The sequence below is a fragment of the Mustela nigripes genome, chromosome 6 (genome assembly GCF_022355385.1).
Source record: "Mustela nigripes isolate SB6536 chromosome 6, MUSNIG.SB6536, whole genome shotgun sequence".
NCBI classification, from domain to species: domain Eukaryota; kingdom Metazoa; phylum Chordata; class Mammalia; order Carnivora; family Mustelidae; genus Mustela; species Mustela nigripes.
In genome coordinates this window covers 103,647,566-103,666,836 of record NC_081562.1, presented here as the reverse complement: position 1 = coordinate 103,666,836, position 19,271 = coordinate 103,647,566, and the positions used below count along the sequence as shown (strand labels likewise).

At 47.3% G+C, this 19,271-nt stretch overlaps 1 protein-coding gene and 1 long non-coding RNA gene across 2 annotated transcripts in view; one reads left to right on the top strand and one right to left on the bottom strand.

The window, feature by feature from the left end:
* Window positions 1-4,606, bottom strand: LOC132019955 (uncharacterized). The gene is made up of 2 exons (XR_009404875.1): window positions 4,517-4,606; window positions 1-393 (listed from the first exon to the last, which is right to left on the bottom strand). It is a non-coding gene; the product is annotated as an uncharacterized LOC132019955 (long non-coding RNA).
* A 379-nt stretch (window positions 4,607-4,985) lies between these two features.
* PRMT8 (protein arginine methyltransferase 8) overlaps window positions 4,986-19,271 on the top strand; it is a 100,488-nt gene continuing 86,202 nt past the window's right edge. Inside the window, exon 1 of the mRNA XM_059403790.1 lies at window positions 4,986-5,068. Coding sequence (XP_059259773.1) covers window positions 4,994-5,068 — 75 coding nt within the window. The 5' untranslated portion in view covers window positions 4,986-4,993. The remainder of the gene's footprint in view (window positions 5,069-19,271) is intronic.

The window sequence follows — 19,271 nt, the reverse complement described above, 5'->3', positions numbered from 1 at the left end:
GCAAGAAAGAAATAACATTCTGGTTTTAATGGCCAAAGGAAAGGAAAAAGGAACCCAAACTCTGCAGGTGCTGGTGACACTCTGGCAAGTTGTCCTTTGGGATGTAATTTAAGAAATAACTGGCCCTTGCATTAGGGAGAAATAGGACTGCAGAGGCTTTTGTGCAGGAGAACTGCCCAGGTGTGGGGCTGCATGGAGGCTCAGCCAGGTAGCTAGCTGGCTGCTGCAGCCTTGGCGTGGCTCCCATTTGGCCCAGAAGACACTAAGAACACTGCTGGGTGAGCTGCCATGAGGTGGTGATGGATCGCGTCTGTGGCCTGATTCCTGAGGAGCCATGGATTCACTGCAGCGTGCTGTGGCCATATGTGAGCCCAGGCCACACGTGAGGTTCTCCTAGGAGGAGGAAGGAGAAGCCACATGACATAGCTTCTACATCTTTTATTGTAGCAATCATATTTGAATGAGCCAGAGTCCAGGCTTTCCCAGACAGCATGGTCTGCAAGTTAAGAGACTCTGTACCCTGATGGCAGGGCTATGGGATTTGGGGAAGCAATGAAGGGTTGACTGGCTCCTGAAGTTGAGCAACTACATGGTCTTCACCTCCTGGAGGGCTCAGAAATGAAAGGAGACAATTCTGGAGCCACCACATGGGATGGATGGAACCTCCGAGGCCTTGTTCAACCTTCTAGGGTTTGCAGTTCTCCTGCAACAGCTATGCCAAATGATTACTCTGACTGAACCCTTCTAGTGGCAGGAAATTCACTCTCTGGGGCATCTTACAAAGCTAGATAACTTTTCCAACCTTCCCAAGAGTCCCATTCCAACCTGTATATGCTGGGTCAACCATCAGCACATTTTCACTCTCAAGAACTTTGTGGCTGTCAAGGTGTGTGAGAGGTGTGTGAGAGATGGACCTTTCCATACCGGGAGGGTTCCTATAGTTTGGGGAGGGGGATCCTTTCTCTAATTTAGGGGCCTTCTTTTTCTGTGGGCCCTTTCATCTTTTCCACATATACTTATCCAAATTGTCCTCAACCATGACCACACATTAGAATCAACTAGAAAATTAGAAGAAAAAAAAAAATCTTAATGCCAGACCTCACCAAAGCATCCTGTCTGGGGTTTGAACCAAAGCACTGGTATTTTTAAAGTTCCCCAGATGATTCCACTGTGTTAAGTTTAAGAACCACTTGTTCTATTCACAGAATCTGGTTAACCTCTTTAAAAGGTCATGCTGCAGAATAAAACATCCCAGATTTGAGGCCTCTCTCATTTGGGCAGCTCTTTGTGTTGTTGTGTTCTCATGTGTTCTTTGGGGATAACAGCAGTCCTGTCTGAAAAGAGTTGTCAAAAGAACTGCCCGAGGACAAGCTAAGTCTAGAGGGTCTCTGGCATGTAATATGTGTTTTATAAAGTTTGACTCAGGGCCTGGGACAGGGCCTACCCAATGTTAGCGCAACATATGTGGTCTTACTACAAGCCAAGCCTTAGCCTATACAATTCATATGTACTGGTTAGCGGACTTTGTCACCTCGAAGACATAAGCAAAATGTGTCTTCAGGACATTTTACCTGGCAGGGCATATTGCTCCAGATTATCTATTTAATGTACCTCTCAGTGAAAAACCTGTATCTCTTGTCATCCCATATGTCTTCTTGCCTCCCACCAAAATCCCTCCTAAAGCTCTTCTATGAAAATTCTGTACACTTTCAAAACTAATTTCCGAGCTCCTCAATGGTCAGTCAACCTTTTCTTGTCCATTGTCAAGCCCACTGTTTGTTAATGAGCTAGGCATAACAGATGCCCAGTAAATTCTTTGTGGAATGATGAAATTGATCTTGGAATAACTATGCTAATATTTTTAGGCAAAAGAGAGGGAGGAAGACTGAATTCTCGGGAATGGTGAGGTAGTGGGGGATGCCTACTTATGTTCTAGGCACTTTTCATGCATCGTTAATTTTCACAACTGTAGGAGATGAATGTTCAGGTAATCTTTTGCTGTGTAACAAAGCACGCCAGGACTGAGTCTCTGAAGGCAACAATTCTTTAGTTTGTGAATTTGTAATTAGGTGGGAGCACAACAGGGAGAGCTCCCTGCTCCCAAGATAGCTCCACAGAGGACAGCAGCATCTTCTTTCTTTCTTTCTTTCTTTCTTTCAAGATTTTATTTATTAGATAAAGATCACAAGTAGATGGAGAGGCAGGCAGAGAGAGAGAGGGGGGAAGCAGGCTTCCCGCCCAGCAGAGAGCCCGATGTGGGGCTCGATCCCAGGACCCTGGGATCATGACCTGAGGTGAAGGCAGAGGCTTTAAGCCACTGAGCCACCCAGGCGCCCCTAGTATCCACTTTCAAGACCACTCCCTTCAGCCATTATGGAACAACCTTGGTAGCCTAGGGTCCTCACTTGCAACCCCAGGTTGGCTCTGGGTTGGATGGATTAGAATAGGAAACTCTTGCCAGGAGAATGCAGCTCTCTATCTCAGCCTCTCTACTCCCCATTCTAAGGGGAGCTGTGTCTGTGCTTGGGGAGAAGCCAAGCCAAGCAAAAGATTTCAACAGAGAACGGAGGAAACACACCCACTGAGGTTCTCATAGCAACACAATCACGCACAGGCAGCAGCCTATTTCGGTGGGAGCTTGTCTCAGCTCCCCTCCTCCCTGGTTAGTCACAGAATGGATGCACTGCACAGGCAGAAACAGTGTGGGGTAGGGTGGGGGGAGAGTGGTGTACTGAAAGTCCAGAAGCTGGGGAGCTGCTCTCAGACGTTCCCTCGGCTGACCAAAGGAACATGGACAAATGTCATCCTTTCTCTGATCGCCGGGTCATTATTTATAAAATGAGAGGACGAAACGCCATGAGGACCTTTCCTTTCTGATTTTCATTGATTGTATGAATACCGGGGCTCTCTTGGTAGGGGATGAGATTTCTCAATCTTTTGTTTCTGAGAAAGATGCTAAGAGAAATTTGGGTCCAAGAGGGTAAAAGTCATTCTTCAGGTTCATCACATTCATCCCCCTGTAACTTTCTGCATGTTGGCAGGCTGTGAACAGGAAGGAGGATGACCACATGTTGCAAAAGATTCTGCTCATTCACCCCAACGCTAGTCAAGGTCTGTGGTCTGAGAAAGGAAAAGGTTAAGGAGTTAGGCTCATTCTTTCATTTATATTCACTTCTTCTACAACACACACACACACACACACACACACACACACACACACACACCCCACACTCCCAGGAGCCCATTAACTTAAGCCTATTGCCCATTGTCTCATCACTCTTTTTCCTCTCCACTCCCACTTCTCTCCCTCCTCCACTTATTGCAGTGAATCCTCTCTTTCCCCTAGCATCAGGTGATGGAGGCATCTTTAGATTCTGGCCCATTTCTTCAATGGACTCTGAGGTTAGTTGAGGACAACCAGGCTCACATTTCCTGGCTGTCAAAGGTGATGATAAAAACAAATAGGGCATACATGCGGGACTGATCTCCCTATGTAAGTACGGGGCTGAAGTGAAGAGAGCCAGGGGGCTCAGGAGCGTCTTTCAGGTTCCTGTCCTTGACTTGTGGGTTGAAAGCTTGAAAGTGCAGCTGTCTTTGAAGAGGTCCAGCCTGACTGGCCTGTTGCAAAGGGAGAGACAGAGTGCCTCCCCCTTGTTCTATTTCCCACCCGCCTGACAGATGGCCAGTAAGACAGAGAAAAAGAAGCTCTCAAAGTGAAGACAAGAATGCATTGTATAAAAATTCACACCCCCTGCTGCCGCCCAAACTCCCTTAAAAAAGGATCAAGAGAATCCTAATGGGTATGTGACATCCTCCCTCTCTCCCATAGAAGGGACTTCAAAATCTGGTGACGATGGGGGAGGGGTGAAGAGGGAAAAGAGAAATGTGTGGGCAGGGGGCTGCTAGGGAAGACTGAGGTAGGGGGAACACGACTGCAGGCGCATCCATTTGACTTTCTCCTTCTGTCTTTCCCAAACCACCTCTGACTGAACCTCTGGCCCAATGTCTCAGCCTGACAGAGGCCTTGAGTGCCTGGACAGGGTCAGTGGGAGAAAAGGAGAGATGATCACACACTTAGTCCTAGAGTTGAAGGAGTTAAAGACCCTTCCTCACCCAGACACCCACCCCTTCGCTCCCGAAACCATAATTTGCCAAGGAAGGAACCAAGAACTGACGGAGGAGCTGGGGAGTAGGGGGTGGGGTGGGGTGGGGGCGAGGTAACTATGGCCCAATCTTGCCCAGAGCTGGTCCTCGGTGGGAGGACGAACACCCGGGTCTAAGAACCTGCAAGAGCCCAGCTCCGGCGCCTGCTTTCTCCGAGCCTCCCGCGTGCCCCTGCAGCGTCCGCACGGCCCTTGCCCTCGCTCAAGTTGTCCACAGCGCCCGGGAGTGGAGGCGGCCAAGAGACCCCTGGAGCCGGGAGGGGGAGGCGGCGGGCCGGGGGGCGCTGGGGGGCCCTCCGTCTGCGCCCAGCCGCCGCCCGCTCTACCGAACCTCCTACCCCGCCCCCACTCACCCGGCTCAGCCCCTAGGAGAGACGCGCAGGAAGCGTGTTGCTTCGCCCAGCCGATCTGCAGAAGTTGAGAGGAGTTGGTGTGGCTGCCTCCGGCCGGCCGGACTTTGAGATCAGCGGGGAGAGGAGACGCCGCCGCTGCCGCGGAGCCTTCGGGACTGCCTCCCTCCAGCTTAGCCCGCAGCGCGGGTGGAGAGGGGCGGGGAGGGGGTCGGGTGCGCGAGAAGAACTTGAAACTGTGTGAAGGAATCCGAAGCAGATGAGAAGGGAGGAAAATAAAACAAAGTGGAGACTGCAGAAAAGACTCAACCGTAGTTGATTGTATAGGCTGACGCTCCAGCAGAGGGGCTGGGTTGGTTTTTTTTTTTTTTTTCCCTCCCATTCTCTCTCTCTCTCTCTTTTTCTCTCTCTCTCTTTTAAAGCTACACCAGCTCTCTCTTTCTCTACTATCTCTGTATCACCAAACCCTTGCTGGCTCTTATGGGCATGAAACACTCCTCCCGCTGCCTGCTCCTAAGGAGGAAAATGGCGGAGAACGCTGCCGAGAACACCGAGGTAAGAAGGCGAGAGGGCCGGGGCTCTCGGCGACCCGGTCAGCCCACCCCGGACCACCGCGCCGCCGCCGCTGTTGCTGCCGCCGCTGCCGCCGCCGCCGCCGCTGCTCTGCACCTAGTGCCAAACTTTCCCCGGCTCCATCCCGCTTGCTTCTGCCGGCCGTGTGTGTGTGTGTGTGTGTGTGTGTGTGTGTGTGTGTGTGTGTTGGGGGAAAGACAGTGCCTGTCTCAGGTCCCCTCCCTCTTGAAAATGCAAAAGAGTCGCTCTCACCCCATCTTCCTCTCCTGCCACCCGCTGCTCGCTTCTCTTTCCCCAAGTCCCAAACCCTGGGCAGCAGGGCTCCCCTGCCCTCTCCTCTGGGCTGCATTAGGGGTCCAGAGTCCCGGCTTTGTGCAAAGCTGGGATGGGTGATCCTGGGGCCACGTTTGCTCCCTGCAGTGCCTTGACAACATCTCCAGCAGCTGCCTCAGCTTTACCCTTCAAGCTCGTGTCAGTCCCCAGTTCTCGGTCCCCGCAGTACCGCGGGAGAGCTCCGGGCCGTTGGGGGGTGGTGGGGGGCAAACCGCACCGGTGGTGGGACTTGGGCACCACCAACAGACCCTCCCGCCCAGATCCGGGCCCGGGAGAGGTCTGCAGTCCTCGAACATTTGAGCCGCCTCGCGGGCGCTAAACCCGGGTGGGGAGCACTGGCCGCTGCCACCTTCAGAACCAGGGACAGCGCCCGCTCCTGCCGCAGCCCAGCCCGCGCTGGTGGGGGCTCCGCGCCGCAGGCTGCAGCGACAAATCGGTCTGCAACCTCTGGTCCCGCAGCAGCTTTGGAAGAGGTCGCTCTGGCACCGCAAATTGCGTTCTTGCTCCCCTTTCTCTGCTCTCGAGTTGGCCGTGAGCCTCTAAGAGCCCTGCTGGGTTTTGCGTCCGGAGACTGGAGGCTGTGTTGCCTAGCCTCACACTGCTGTCGATACAACTGGACTAGTCCGTCGGCTCTAGGCACCTGTAGTCACGAAGGGGATCAGCGTGGGCAGCCCCCTTACCTTCCTGGAGAAACGGTGCGCCGAGGTGGGGGCGGAGTGGGGGTATGTGTGTGAAGATCATCCCTTACTCGGTGGCAGGAAAAAGACAGAGAGCAAACTCCCGGGCTCTATTAATAGCCGGGTGTCTGGTGGGGCTGCCGTACATTTCACATATGGTTACCCATATGCAGCGTGGGGCGGGGATGGAGGTGTGGCGCGGGGATTGTCCCTCTGTCTTGCTGGAATGCAAAAAGGTGCAGAGACCCTTCCGATCTTCTTCAGTAAGGTCTTAACTGCAGCTAACCCTTACCCCACAGCATTGGCAACAAAGCTTTTGCAATCCCTATTCTCTGAGAGGCTAGAAGCAGCATGCATTTGGCAATTGTTGATTTCAAAAAACAAACACGCTGTGGGGCTTGAAAACAGTAGGACATTCAGTAGCTAACGCTGTCTCCTTGAGTTAGGGCAAAGCCAGCATGCCTACCGTCCCCTGGACACTTCCTCTTCCCAGCCAGCAAAGACGCCTAGCCTCACAGCAGAGAGTTAGCTTTACCAATCCCCTTGCACTCCTCCCTCTGATCGCCCACCCCTGGAAGAGATTGCTAAAAATAGCTCAGAGGCAAGGCTGCACTTCTGTAAAGTGTTGGACCAGTGGGCACGTAACAGTCCCTGCAGCCAGGTGGCTGGAACAGCTTTCTCCTGCTCCCTGCTCTTCCCTCCCCCATCTCGGTTTCTAAAAAAAAAAAAAAAAAAAAAAAAAAAAAAGTTTTCACTGGTCTCTAAACCCCCGCACTCCGGCTGTTGTGCTTGGTCTGGGGTGCAGACCCCTGCCAGATTCCGCAGTGTGCAGTAGTGGCTGCTGAGCTCCCCACCTTGGCCAGGGTTAAAGGCGTCCAGAGCAGGCAGAGTGATGCACGCCAGGCTATTTTTACTTGCTTCCCCCGGGCCTCCAAGCTCCCCCTTCTCAGCAGTTGCACATGCCAGCTCTGCTCAAGGCATCAATGAAAACAGCAGTAGAGGCAGCCGAGTTCCTGGGAGGAAAAAAAAAAAAAAAATTAAAACACGTTGCATGCCTGGCACAAAGGTGGGGGTGGGGAGGGAGAGACCCAGCTGGGGCTCTTGGAGAGGAGTGAGTCTGGGGGTTCAGTACTTAGCAACTTCCCTTGAGAAGGAGAGGATATAGACTTGGTCAAACGTGCCCAGTGGAGGCATCCAGGCGCGTGACAATCACTTGGTTTTCCTCCAGGAACTGGCTGTTTTTGGAATACACCAAGACTAGAGCAGTATTTCCAAAAGTGGAGGTATTATGGGTTTGCCTGCATTATGGTGAGAGAGAGAGAGAGAGGGAGAGAGAGAGAGAGGCAAGGACACCTGTGTGTGTGTGTGTATGTGTGTGTGTGTGTGCATGTGCGTGCGCCCAGGGAATGCTGATTGTGGTAGTGGTCCTTGTTGACAATTCAATGTCTTTATCAGACACTGTAACCAGGAATAATAGGTACTTTAGAATGAAAGATGGAGGCAACCAGGTCCCAGCCCATAAGGAGCTCGCAGTCTGGTGGACCACAGTGCCCAGTAATTCGGATAATTCTGTAGCATGTTTTCTTGCCTTTTGTTAGTGTTGTTTGCAAGCACTTTATCTCCTTTCCTCTTACAATAATCCTGTGAGGTAAGCAAAGGTTAGTATTCATTTCATGTCCGCATATTATAAATGAGGACACTGGGGCTGGGAGGTCAAGCAGTTTCTGAGAGTCACCTGATGGGCTAGGATAGCCCTGGGACACAGACTGCCGCCACTTCTGACTCATTGCCCTTTGCCCTACACTTGCTACTTTAAAAAAGATGGCATGTGTGAATGGAGTGGGTGAGGAGTGGGGGGGGCAGAGATACTTCGGAAGGGAGAGATGCAATGTTGGCGTGGGCAAGGACGATGACAGAACGCATTTTTTTCACAAGGTAAAGACAGGCAGTGGGAGAAGAGGAAGAAAGTGAAGAATAAAGAATAAAGCTACTTATATTGTGAGCAAAGCCTCCCTCGTTAAGTGAAGTTCAGGGCTGGGGCAGTGGGAATATCAAGGGCGCAGGCTTGGTGGGCACAGTATGTTCTGGGTGGCCCTGTGTGCGCTCTTTAACTACTTTGACTTCAGTCCCCCATGGGTTCCCCTTATGGTACAGACTAGGCATAGGATACAAGGAAATGCTCTGACAGCCCCTGGCTCAGGGTATACACAAAGCAGTATTAGATCCACTTACGATGCTTTATCAGGTTCCTTGATATGTTTCTCCTCCTCAGCTATAGGTATTATCACTTCTGCTCCCTACACATCATCAGAAACTTTCTGACATGGCCTTCTGAAAGGTCTGCAAACCTCTAATCTGACTGTTCTGTTCTAATGTCTTATTCAGCTCACTATCAGTGCCCAAGGCCTGTTATCTTCACTTTTGCCTTCACCACAGCAGTAGTGTATCAGCCACAGGTCCTCTTCTCTAAACCCACCCCATTATCACTCAGAAGCACAAATTTGCTCAGGATCACACATCTCTTTAAAAACTTGCCATGTTGTCCTACTGCATACAGTATACAAGATAAAGCCCAGTTTCCCTAGAATAGTGTACTAAGTCCTTTAATATCTCCCCAGTGCAATTCGCTGAATAGACCACTTCCTGCCCAAATGCTTTTGTGTGTACTGGTCCCTCTGCCTGGGCTGCCCTTTCCCCTTCTTCTCTGGAGAAAAAAAAAAAAAAAATCTTCCTTAACTGGGTGGAAGGTCATTTCAACTCAAAAGTCATTTTCTCTGGGCAACCTTCTGGGATCTCCCCTCATGGACAATGAGTACTCATTCTCCTTCTTCTGTGTTCTTACCACATGTCTCATTTTTCCCATTGTAAGCTGATTGGCTTTTTATATGTCTATTTCTTCAGTTAAATGATGAATTTTTGTTTTTGTTTTTGTTTTTTGTTTTTTTTTTTTTTGTTGTGGTATACCCTGTTCCTAACACTGTGCCTGACACACAGTAAATAATAAATGTTGATTAAACTGATTTTTATGATTATGCACAAGCAAGCTCATGAACCTTCTGGGTTTTAGTTACTCATGACTTTCTGAAAATTGGGCTTTCTATCTCCTACCCCTTTGCTACACTTCTGCTCAATTGTGGACATTTAAAACTCAAAATGAGTAAAGATTCTTGGAATCAAGTTGCTGCAGCAACTCAAAACATGGATACCTTTTGGATATTCATGTACCTATTCAATATTCTGTAATGGCTGACTCTTATTATGGGGTGTTCATCTGAATATCAGATAAATTGATTAATCACAATGCCCAATTATGAGCCATGGGGGAATAATGGGCTTTTCTGAGCTGTTGCTTGCTTTGCTGATTTTTGGTGAAAGCCTGATGCATTATTTATGATAATGACTCCCTGATTGCGGTTTTAGCACCTCAGAGGAGAGCCCCCAGGGGTGAGAAAAGAGTTTTAGCAAAGGAATCATTTTGGAGACTTTTTTTTTTTTTTAACGTTCTATTGACTTATTGACCCAGGGAGAAAGAATAATTATGGGTTGGGGAAAATCTTACAATGGGACAATAGGGTTAGGGTACCAGTGAGTGCTGCTCTATGAATTGTAGGGAGCACAGAGCTGACTTCTGACATGGTGGAATTTGGTGGCTGTGGCTGAGGGATTCCTCTCCTCTGGAAGTTCTTTTCAGCTGAAGAATGTGGTTCTATAGTGCAGAGGTCAGTGATTTGAGGAGGAAGAGAACAAAAGATATCAGGATACAGGCCCGCTTCTTTGAGGATGGTCTGCATCCATGTCTCTTTCCAAAGAAAGCATGGGAGCTAACTATCTCAGCTCTAGAGTCAGACTGCTTGACTTAAAATCCAGCTCGGAACTCAGTAGATGTGGTGTTAGGTTGAATATAACTTAATCTCTCTGGGCCTCATAAAATTGTTGTGATGATTAAATGAGTTAATTCATGCAAAGGGTTTAGAATATGGCGAGTGCTCAATAAATGTTTATGATTATTATCCTGCTAGCTTTTAGGAGTCTTGCTGAAAAAGTGCAAACCGGATGAACTCTCCCACTTCCTTACTTCTCCAGCTGAAATGATCCATAAACAATAATCCACATTGATGTTTCCTCCCTCAGCAAACACCGATTTCAATCCTTAAGTGAGCTCAGGAGAATTAGGAAGATACCCGCCCCCCCCCCCACCCCGTGAAATTCAGCTTTTCAGAGTCCTAAATTGGCTTTTGGCTGTCAAGAAGGGTGAAACACAACATTCTTGTCTCCAATTCAGGAGTGGGTTTCATTTCCTCTTCTTTGCTAACTGCAATGCAAAGTGATTATCACATACCAGTGTGGAACGTGCAAAAATCTATAAAAACAGTGCTTACACCTTGGAGTCTACTGTGCCAGCAGGGGAAAAGTGGGCAGCATGACAACGTGTGAACTGCCAAGGTAACTGGAAGCCGATTGTTGTGTGACTGTACTTATGATTGCACCATTGTGGAATGACTTAGTGAAAGCACGGAGAGAACACCAGCAGATAGGGACCTCCAAAAGGTCACTCTGTCCACACTCTCGCTGCTGAACATACTTACTTAACCCAGGACACCAAGCTGGTTGCTTGGTCTCTCACTGAAAAGCTCAGGAGAAGGTGATTTCCCCATCTTACGTATTTTGTATCCTGGTGGGAAGTTCTCCCAGAAGTGGAGTTCAGTCTCTTCTATTATAAATCCAGTCACTCTTGTTTATATTATTCCAAAAGGAGATAAAAACTGTCTGGTTGCCTTTGCATTTAGGGGCTGTGTTAGGACTGTCTCACCCTCACTACTGGCTATTGTTCCAAGGTGTTTCAGCCCCGTGTCTGTGATATTCTGACATTAGCCTTCTCCAATGAATAACTACCTATGATGGAGAGGGTTGTTTGTGAAGACTTGCCTTTCCTGTTATCCAGCCCATTGGATAGTTCACACATCAGATGGTTTTTCTACTTCACTTGTTATTAGAATTCCCTCAAGCACACGCTTTCCCCAGATTTGTCATGGATGACCCGTAAGTAAAGAGCTCTTTTAAAAGTGTAATTTTATAAGAGCAAACAGCTTTTCATTAAGTCATAGAATCTTAGAGCTGGATGGAAACTCAAATCATTTAAACCAAGAGATGGAAAATCTTCCCCAATATCACAGAGATTGTCAGTGCTGATGTTGAGACCATGTTTACAGCTAGGTCAATGCCATTTATACATTGGCATTTATTCATTGCCTTTGGTCCTTTAAATGTAGCATCTGATTTATTGCTCTTATTTTTTGTGCTAATTTTGTAGTATGTCCTGAAATGTAATATCAAAAACCAGAGTCTCTATACATATAATCTAGGAACTGTGTATAATGAGATCACGGTCCTTTTCAAATGACATTGAAAATGCTTTGGCCTATATCATCATGTTCAGTGTATGACATCACACATCATATACATACACACATGCAGAATATAGCGTATGTCAGACATACATACATAACATTATGAGTTACATATTATCCCCATCATACAGATTAAGAAGCCAAAGCATAGATGGTTAGTGTTACTTGCCCAAGATCCCACAAGTAGTAAGTGATGGAATCGGGATTCAAACTCTTCTAGCCACCAAGACCCGTGCTTTTTTCCAGTCTACCAGGTTATGAAGGCATCTGAGGAACAGAGTAGAAACTTAAAATATGAAGAGAAAGAATGGAGAAATTAAGAGGAGAAATGAAGAATGGTGGATTTGGAAAAAAAGAAAAACAAGACATCAGTTCCGCTTTCCTTTTTCCAGGCTTTCTTTCCCTGCCTCCCCCACCACCCTGCCACCCTCCTTTTCACAGTCACCAGTGCTATGCCCTGTGGGTGGCAGGGACCTGATATGACTTGTGGCTGGGACAATCCTCGTTCCACACCGCCTACTCATGTAAGATATCCTTATGCCTAGAGTCCTTGTGGTGGGCTAGGGGAGAAACTCTTGTCTAACACAGTATGCCTCTTTTGGGGGATGGGGTGAAAAGAATAGCAAAGACTTCAGAACAGGAACTTTGGGCTTTAAATGTCTCTTTGTGGTTTTATCACCTGTGTTTGTTTTCTAGGGATGCTGTAAGAAAGGATAGCAAACTGGCTGGCCTAAAACAACAGTAGTTCATTCTCTCACAGTTCTGAAGTCCAGAAGTCTGAAACCCAGGTGTCAGTAGGGCTGGTATCTTCTGGAGGTTCTTAGGGGGCGCTTCTCACTTCTTTCCTAACTTCTAGCTGCTGCCAGATATGCTCGATATTTTTTGGCGTGTCAACACATTGCTGCAATCTCTGCCTTCATCTTCACATGGCCCTCTTCCCCATGTCTATGTGTGTGTCTGCATTTCTGCCTCTTTATAAGCACACCAGTCATACTGGATTAGAGTCCAACCTAATCTAGTATGATCTTGTCTGAACTTGATTATGTCTGCAAAGAACTTACTTCCAGAAAGTTTCATATTCTTGGTGCAGGGGTTAGGACTTCACATTTTTGGGGAGGGTACTTGATTCAACTTGGTTCAACCCACATCCTCTGACACAGGGTCCACATGTATTAGGTCTGAGTTGAAAATGAAGACGAATGACTGAATGAATACATATTTCAGCCTGAGAATCGTTGCAAAGTTGATGAAGGTAGTTTCTCTCTTTCAAGTCCCTTTCCTCCTGCTAGCTCAGCTGTCCACCTTGCCCACTGGCTTCTCAGTGTCTCGACTGGGTCTTCCTCCCTTACAGAATAGAAATAATTATAATAAGAGCTGCAATTTTAACGTCCATATTGTGCATTGGGCACAGTGTTAAGTGCTTTTAAGCATCACTTTATTTAATTTACCCAAGAAGATTACAATGCAGCTCTTTCTATTTCTATTTTGCAGTTAAAGAAGTGGGAACTTGCAGTGGTTGATTACAGAGCTAGAAAGTAACCAAGGTGAGGTATTCTCAGAACTGTAATGTGCTTTGCTGTTGACTTGGGTCTCTCTCCTGTTTTTATCCACATCCCCAACTTTGAGCTTATTTGCGTCTTTGCCCCACACAAGCTCCCACTTGCTGAAAGCTTGGGGGATTTGGGAAGGAACTGATACACTTCTATGTATATTCCAGAAAGGCCCTATGGTGAATTGGAGCCCCTCCTTCTGTAACAGGCTCCATGTATTAGATTGCCTCAACCACCTAGGAGGTTTGCTTTGTCTTTGCCAAAGGAATTATTTCAGAGGTAGAACTGCGAGCCATTACTAGTTTCTTTGAGGGGAAATTCTGGAAGGCAGGAGGGATAAGGATTTTCTTGGTACCTTCCAGTTAAACCATGTGGGCTGCTGACTTCTCACTGGAGGTGGTTTTGTGTGAAGCGTACAGCCCCTGGGACTGGGTAGGCCTGGGGTGGGTACCATCCCAGGTACTTGCCTGCGCAAGGTACCATCATTGTCTGTGCCTTAGCCTCATCACCTATGATGGTGATAGCGGTTTATCCCATTTAGTTATCATGGGGATTAAACAAATTATTTCACATAAAGCACACTCCAGGCACATGGTAAATGCTCAAGAAAGATAAGCTATTATTTGTAATCTGGGCTTATCCAGTGCTGTCCCAGAAGGGGGGTGGATGGATAAAGGGCCTTTACCACTGATATGATAGAGCCAGTTTTGGCAGAGCTAGAGCAGAACAGTCAAAGAAGGGCATCTTTGATTCAAATTACTCAATCTCTGAATTACCAATTCAGCAGGAGCCGTGAAGACAAGGCTCTTTAGCCCCCTAGGGCTCAGGGACCACTAGCCCCCATGTGAAGTGTTTCAGTCACAGGAGGGACAAGGTTCTCTGTGACCCACAGGCTGGCCTACCCAACTCCCAGCTCTCGGAAGCAGGTGTTCAGCAACATTTAAAGAATGAGATGGAGACCTCACTGAGTATCTACAGATGTGAGAGAAATGGGAGAGGAGAGAGTTTCAATCATGCTTGGTTGTAGACCTTCTGAGGGACGGCCCAATACCTCAGACTTGTCTGTGCCCTTTGTAAGGCTTGCTGCTAGGAAGAGAGCAATTCCTTCTTGATTACTGGATTGATCAATAACTTTCCCCCATGTTCCTACTGAGAGAAACTGAGGCACAGGAGAAAGGAAGAGAGAGGATAGAGATATTGCCCAGGCTCATGTGACAAATCAGATGTTTAATGACTGAGTTAAACTCCCTGTCCTCTTTGCCATGAATCTAGTAGAATACATGCCCTGCATGTGAGGCCTGACCCGAGGGAGGTTCAGCTCAAAGAGAACCAGGCTAATGCCACTATAAAGGGAAGGGCCATTAGCAAATTCATCAATTAGGGCCCTATTTGTAGCTCTATTGTGAAAGGTAATCTCTTGTTAGAGAAGTGAAGTACAGTGGTGGCCGTTGAAGGCTGGGCCTGCTGGAAAATGAAAGGCTATAATTCCCATAGACGCCTTAAATTCAAGGACTTCATTTGTCCCTGACAAGCAGTTATGACAGTTGCTCTCTAAGGAGACTCCTTCAGACAGTCCTACAAAAATGATTACAGCCCATCAGAAGTGTAGACAGGATTCTAATTAAGGAATGCTCTTTACTTATGCACATTTGGTCAGCTCTTGCCTCCAGGTACATAGTAGGATAGCGAATAAAGGTAACAAACCTGCATATCACACATATACCACACCAGCTTCTTTTTGTTAGAATCTCTTTCTCCTCCCCCTTCTCCACAATTAAAATTGTTCCAGGCTGGGACAGGGAAGCTCTTTGGAGTCAGACTTGAGTTCTCCTCTTCATCATTTTGGGATTCTAAAACCCATTTTACAGGTTAGCCATGAGGATTAAATCTGATCATGGAGTAAGATATAAAGAGGAATCTCAACAAATGTTTTCTTTTTTTCCCTTCCTGTTATAAATGTTTATCTGCCCAGGTTTTGTTCTGTTTTTAGGGAAAAATCTGTAGTTCAAAGTGAGAACAGTCCGTTCTAACATTCAGTTGAGTGGCTATAAATGACCTAATCCAGACTGGAGGGTGTGTGGGTGTCTCTAGGCAGGGATGTGTGTGTACACCTAAGTTCGGAGGTCTTATCATGCAGGAGTACATGCCTGTACACTTACCTACTTATCCTATGTGGTTTGCAATCTGTAGTAGGAGATACGTAAGGTGCACATTTAATTACTAGCCTGGAGCTTCTGAGCCTGACCGAGGATCTGAGGAGACAAATGGGGGAGTGTGTCATATGTGGGACCCATGCTGGTGTGAGGCTGAGTGTGGGAATCTGACAGAGAGTCTTACAGAGACAGATCTGACTTGTAGGGTCAGGAAGGTTATGCAGCCCTGACTTTGCTGATGGGTAACATTGATTATGCAATTCAGGCGCTGTGGCTTTCCTCTGGGCTGGGTTCTGAGTCACCTTCTTTTCTTACTACCCACCCAGGCCGTCTTATCCCCTCTCCTGGCTTCATTACTAGTTTATATGCTGATCATTCCCGGACTCCAAGCTGTAGCCTAGATCTCTCCTTTGAGCTTGGGCCCACATAGCTGACTGCCTACAGGACATCCCCACTTGGGTGTCTCACAGGCTTTCCTGAGGGATAGCATTCCCTCCACCACCCTGCCTGCCTCTCCTCCCGCTAATCCTCATCCTGCTCGGTGTCCATTCACCCGTCGTAAGCCCGGACTCTCCTATCACCCCTTTTCCACAATGAGTGATGATTCTACATCCCACGGGTTTGTCTCTTTGTCCTGAACTTGTCCTCCCATTTCTGGTCCCACTTTTGTAATCCTGGTTCATGGCCCCCCAATCTCTTGCTTGGATCTCCACAGTGATGTCCTGGACACTATCCCCACACCCTCCCTTTCCTTGCTTAGATTTATTCTCCCAGCAGAATGAATGTGTGTTCTAATGTGGAAATCTGATTCTACTTCTCACCTCTTTAACCCCCTTCAGTGACTTTTCCCTTATTATTTGGAGAAAGGCCCCCTCCTCAGCATAGCTCATAGAGCTCTATGAGTCATGCCCCTGAGCTCTTTTCCATTTTCCTTTCCTTCTTTTCTTATAAGTCCTTTCTGCCCGCTCCAACTATGCTCAACTTCTTCCCTCTATTCTCTGGGTACCTACCACTCTTCCTTCAGGTCTTTGCTTAGACAGCACCACTTCCTGGAAGCCTTCCTTGATACCAAGTCTGGCTTAGTTCTGTCACCCACGTGATCCCATAGTACCTGTGCATTCCTTGTCATGGCACATATCACACTGTACTTGCTGGTTTCCTTGTCTATAAGCCCCCATAAATTTTGTGAGAGTAGAAAGTCTCTGCTGTTCACCATTGAATCCCAGCACCCACTACAGTGTCTAGACCCATTAGAGGTTTAAAACCATTGAATGATCAATTCAATCAATAATCATCAATGACCATTCAATCAATTTCAATCAATGATCATTGAAAATCAATGAATGATCATTGCTATATACACCTTTCCTGTATTGAAAATGTCCTATGGATGCTATTGTTTAAATGGATATCTATTGGTCCCTTCCTAACACACTGGTCTCAACTATGTCGCATAGGATCCCCTATAACAAGAAATCTTCCTGACCCAAAGCATGCTGTAGTTAAGTGTCCCATTTAGATGTCCCAGTAGTGTAGAAAGAGTTGCTGATGAATAAAGCTAGAATTGTAGGAAGAAGGTTTATAGTCAAGGCAAACTGGCTAAGAGGAGATTTTTGAACAAACAAGGGTGTAAGTTTAATACCCTCCTGAACAGTCAAGGTGTCTATTCCAGAAAGGGTGGGGGTCAGGATTTTGCCTGGGTGATTGGGAATTACCTGTACTTTAGTAGTGGCAAGATGCAGCAGAGAGACCATGGAGCCTCCCCTGAAAACTCTGAGGCAGAAGAGTTTGGGGGTTTGGATCAACAATATATTTATTCCCAGCCTTACAGGCTGATGTGAACAGGAGTCCTAGTGGTGTATGTCCTCAGATAAGAGATTCTGAACTACCCTGAGGCTTTGGCTCCTAACTTCAGCCTCCTGCTCTGGGGCTCAGATGCTCTCTAGAGTGAACATGACTCCTGCCCCTAGCTTTGCCCAGGCTCCTTTGTTCAGGGTTATATTGGTCCAGCACTGCTATTCATTCCTGTGTTTATGAGGTTAAAAACAAGATGCTCCATATTCTAAGATGTAGAGAAAACCATATCAATGTCTTGAGCTGCCAGTACTGCAGGGTCCTAGGACTTTAGCCACAAAATCAGATCTGGTGGCTTCTCTTAGAGGCTTCACTGAAGCTCTACCAGACCTGAACCCACCTCCTTTTCTTCTTCCAGCTCTACTCCAGCATCAAAGATCCACAGTCTCAGAGTTCTTGAAATCCACTCCCCCACCCCTGGAGTGTACTCTACTTAATCTAGTCAAGACAATCAGGTCCTGCCCTAAGACTAAGGAGGGACTGCCTCAACTTGCCTTGATTATTTGCTCCAGTTCCTTAGGCCCTCAGCTCATAGTAGGTAGTATAGAAGGAGTTGAGAACAAAAACAGGCAGAGCCCATGATCCTTACTCTTTTGTCATCTGCCTTCTACAACTCTCAGCTACCAAATGAAAAATGGATGAGTTGATCCTAATCTATCCTACTTGATAGGGGTGCCTTTGAACTAAATGAGACAAAGGGAGTAAGGCCATTTGGGAAAGGGAGGAGGTATTGTGCAAGACTCAAACTTTGTTGTGATTCACTTGCTATCTCAAGTGCCTCCCAGAGCAACGTTATGCCAATTTCCCCTTATTGAGTTGTCAGTGGAGTTGGAGACAAGCTCATCGCCATCCTCCACATGGCTTCCCCTTCCAGACATGCCCACGTGTGCTAAATTCGTGCTGTGCAAAATGGGAGATGTTTTCCCCTTCGGTGGCAAATGGCATAGAACGTGGAGGTTTGGGGAAAAGCAAAAAGTTGCTGTCAATCTGGACTTTGGCTTGGTGAGGAGCAGACCTTTTTAGGGTCCTGATTTGAACAAACAGTGTCAGGGTAGAGCTTTCAGGCAGCTACTTATCTGGCAAAGAGTGAATCTTCCTCCAGAAACCTCTGCCTTCATTTTTGTTTTCCACCTGCTGGCTCAGTCTGCTCTGTTCTCTCTCATTTCCCAGGCATGGCTTCTAGACTTCTAAGAGTAATGGCTCTTTCTTTTTCAGGCAGGAGAGAAGATGAAGGGCTTATCATTCAGGTGGCAGGGGGAGACAACCTTAGCTTCTTGGTTCTGGGCTCTGTGGGCCTGGATCTTGGAGAGCATCCAGGCTCTGGGAGCAGTTCTTTAATACCCACTCAACCAGGCAGCTGAGCATAACTTTACTGGTGTCACAGGTCTAGCCTGTTCTGAATGTGTGCAGGACTAAAAGGGCGGGGAAATAAAAGGGAAGATTTGAGCTTCAGATTTTTTGAAGCCATACTTCTTCATCTTCCCCAGTGTGCAGTGCAAGACCATCATTTCTAAAGTGCTGGGATCTGGCTTATCTCCCAGATACAAGCCCTAGCCAGGATGTCATACTCCTTGGTGTACCCTGGCTGGAGCAAGAACCTGAGCTTCATACTGAGGGCCTGGGGAAGGGCTGATCCAATGTTATGCTCTTCTGATGTGACCTCATCACCAACCTTGGAGACCTCCTTCCCCTATTACCAAATGTTATGGATTCTCATTGCACATGACCAATCTATGACATTAGACACTGTTGGTAGTTGTGTTTTTCTTGATAGCATCTCCTCTTTGGTGTTTGAAGCCCTACTTTCTCCTGCCTCTCCCACATTTCTGATTTTTCTCCCAATCTCTCATGTGGATTCTTTTCCCCTTCACCTCTTAGTGATCCTCTTTCCAGCTTACTGTCCCTCTTCCATGCCTTGTGATGTCCAGACCTTGGCTGGATTTCTCTTTCTCAGGGTTTTGCAGGCACTTCAATTTCAACATGACCCAAAATGAACTTATGTTTCCTCTGAACTTGCTCATCTGTGTCTCCCCGTGTGTGCCAGTCTTCATGAAGGCATTTCCATTCTCTCCTTCAGTCTAGTCAGAAATCGGGAATCATACCAGAGGCTTCTCTTATTCTCACCTCCCCTACCCTAATCCCAGATGATATATAACATAATCCTTTTTAACTCTACTTTTAATTCTACTCTAACACCTCCTTTTCCTTAT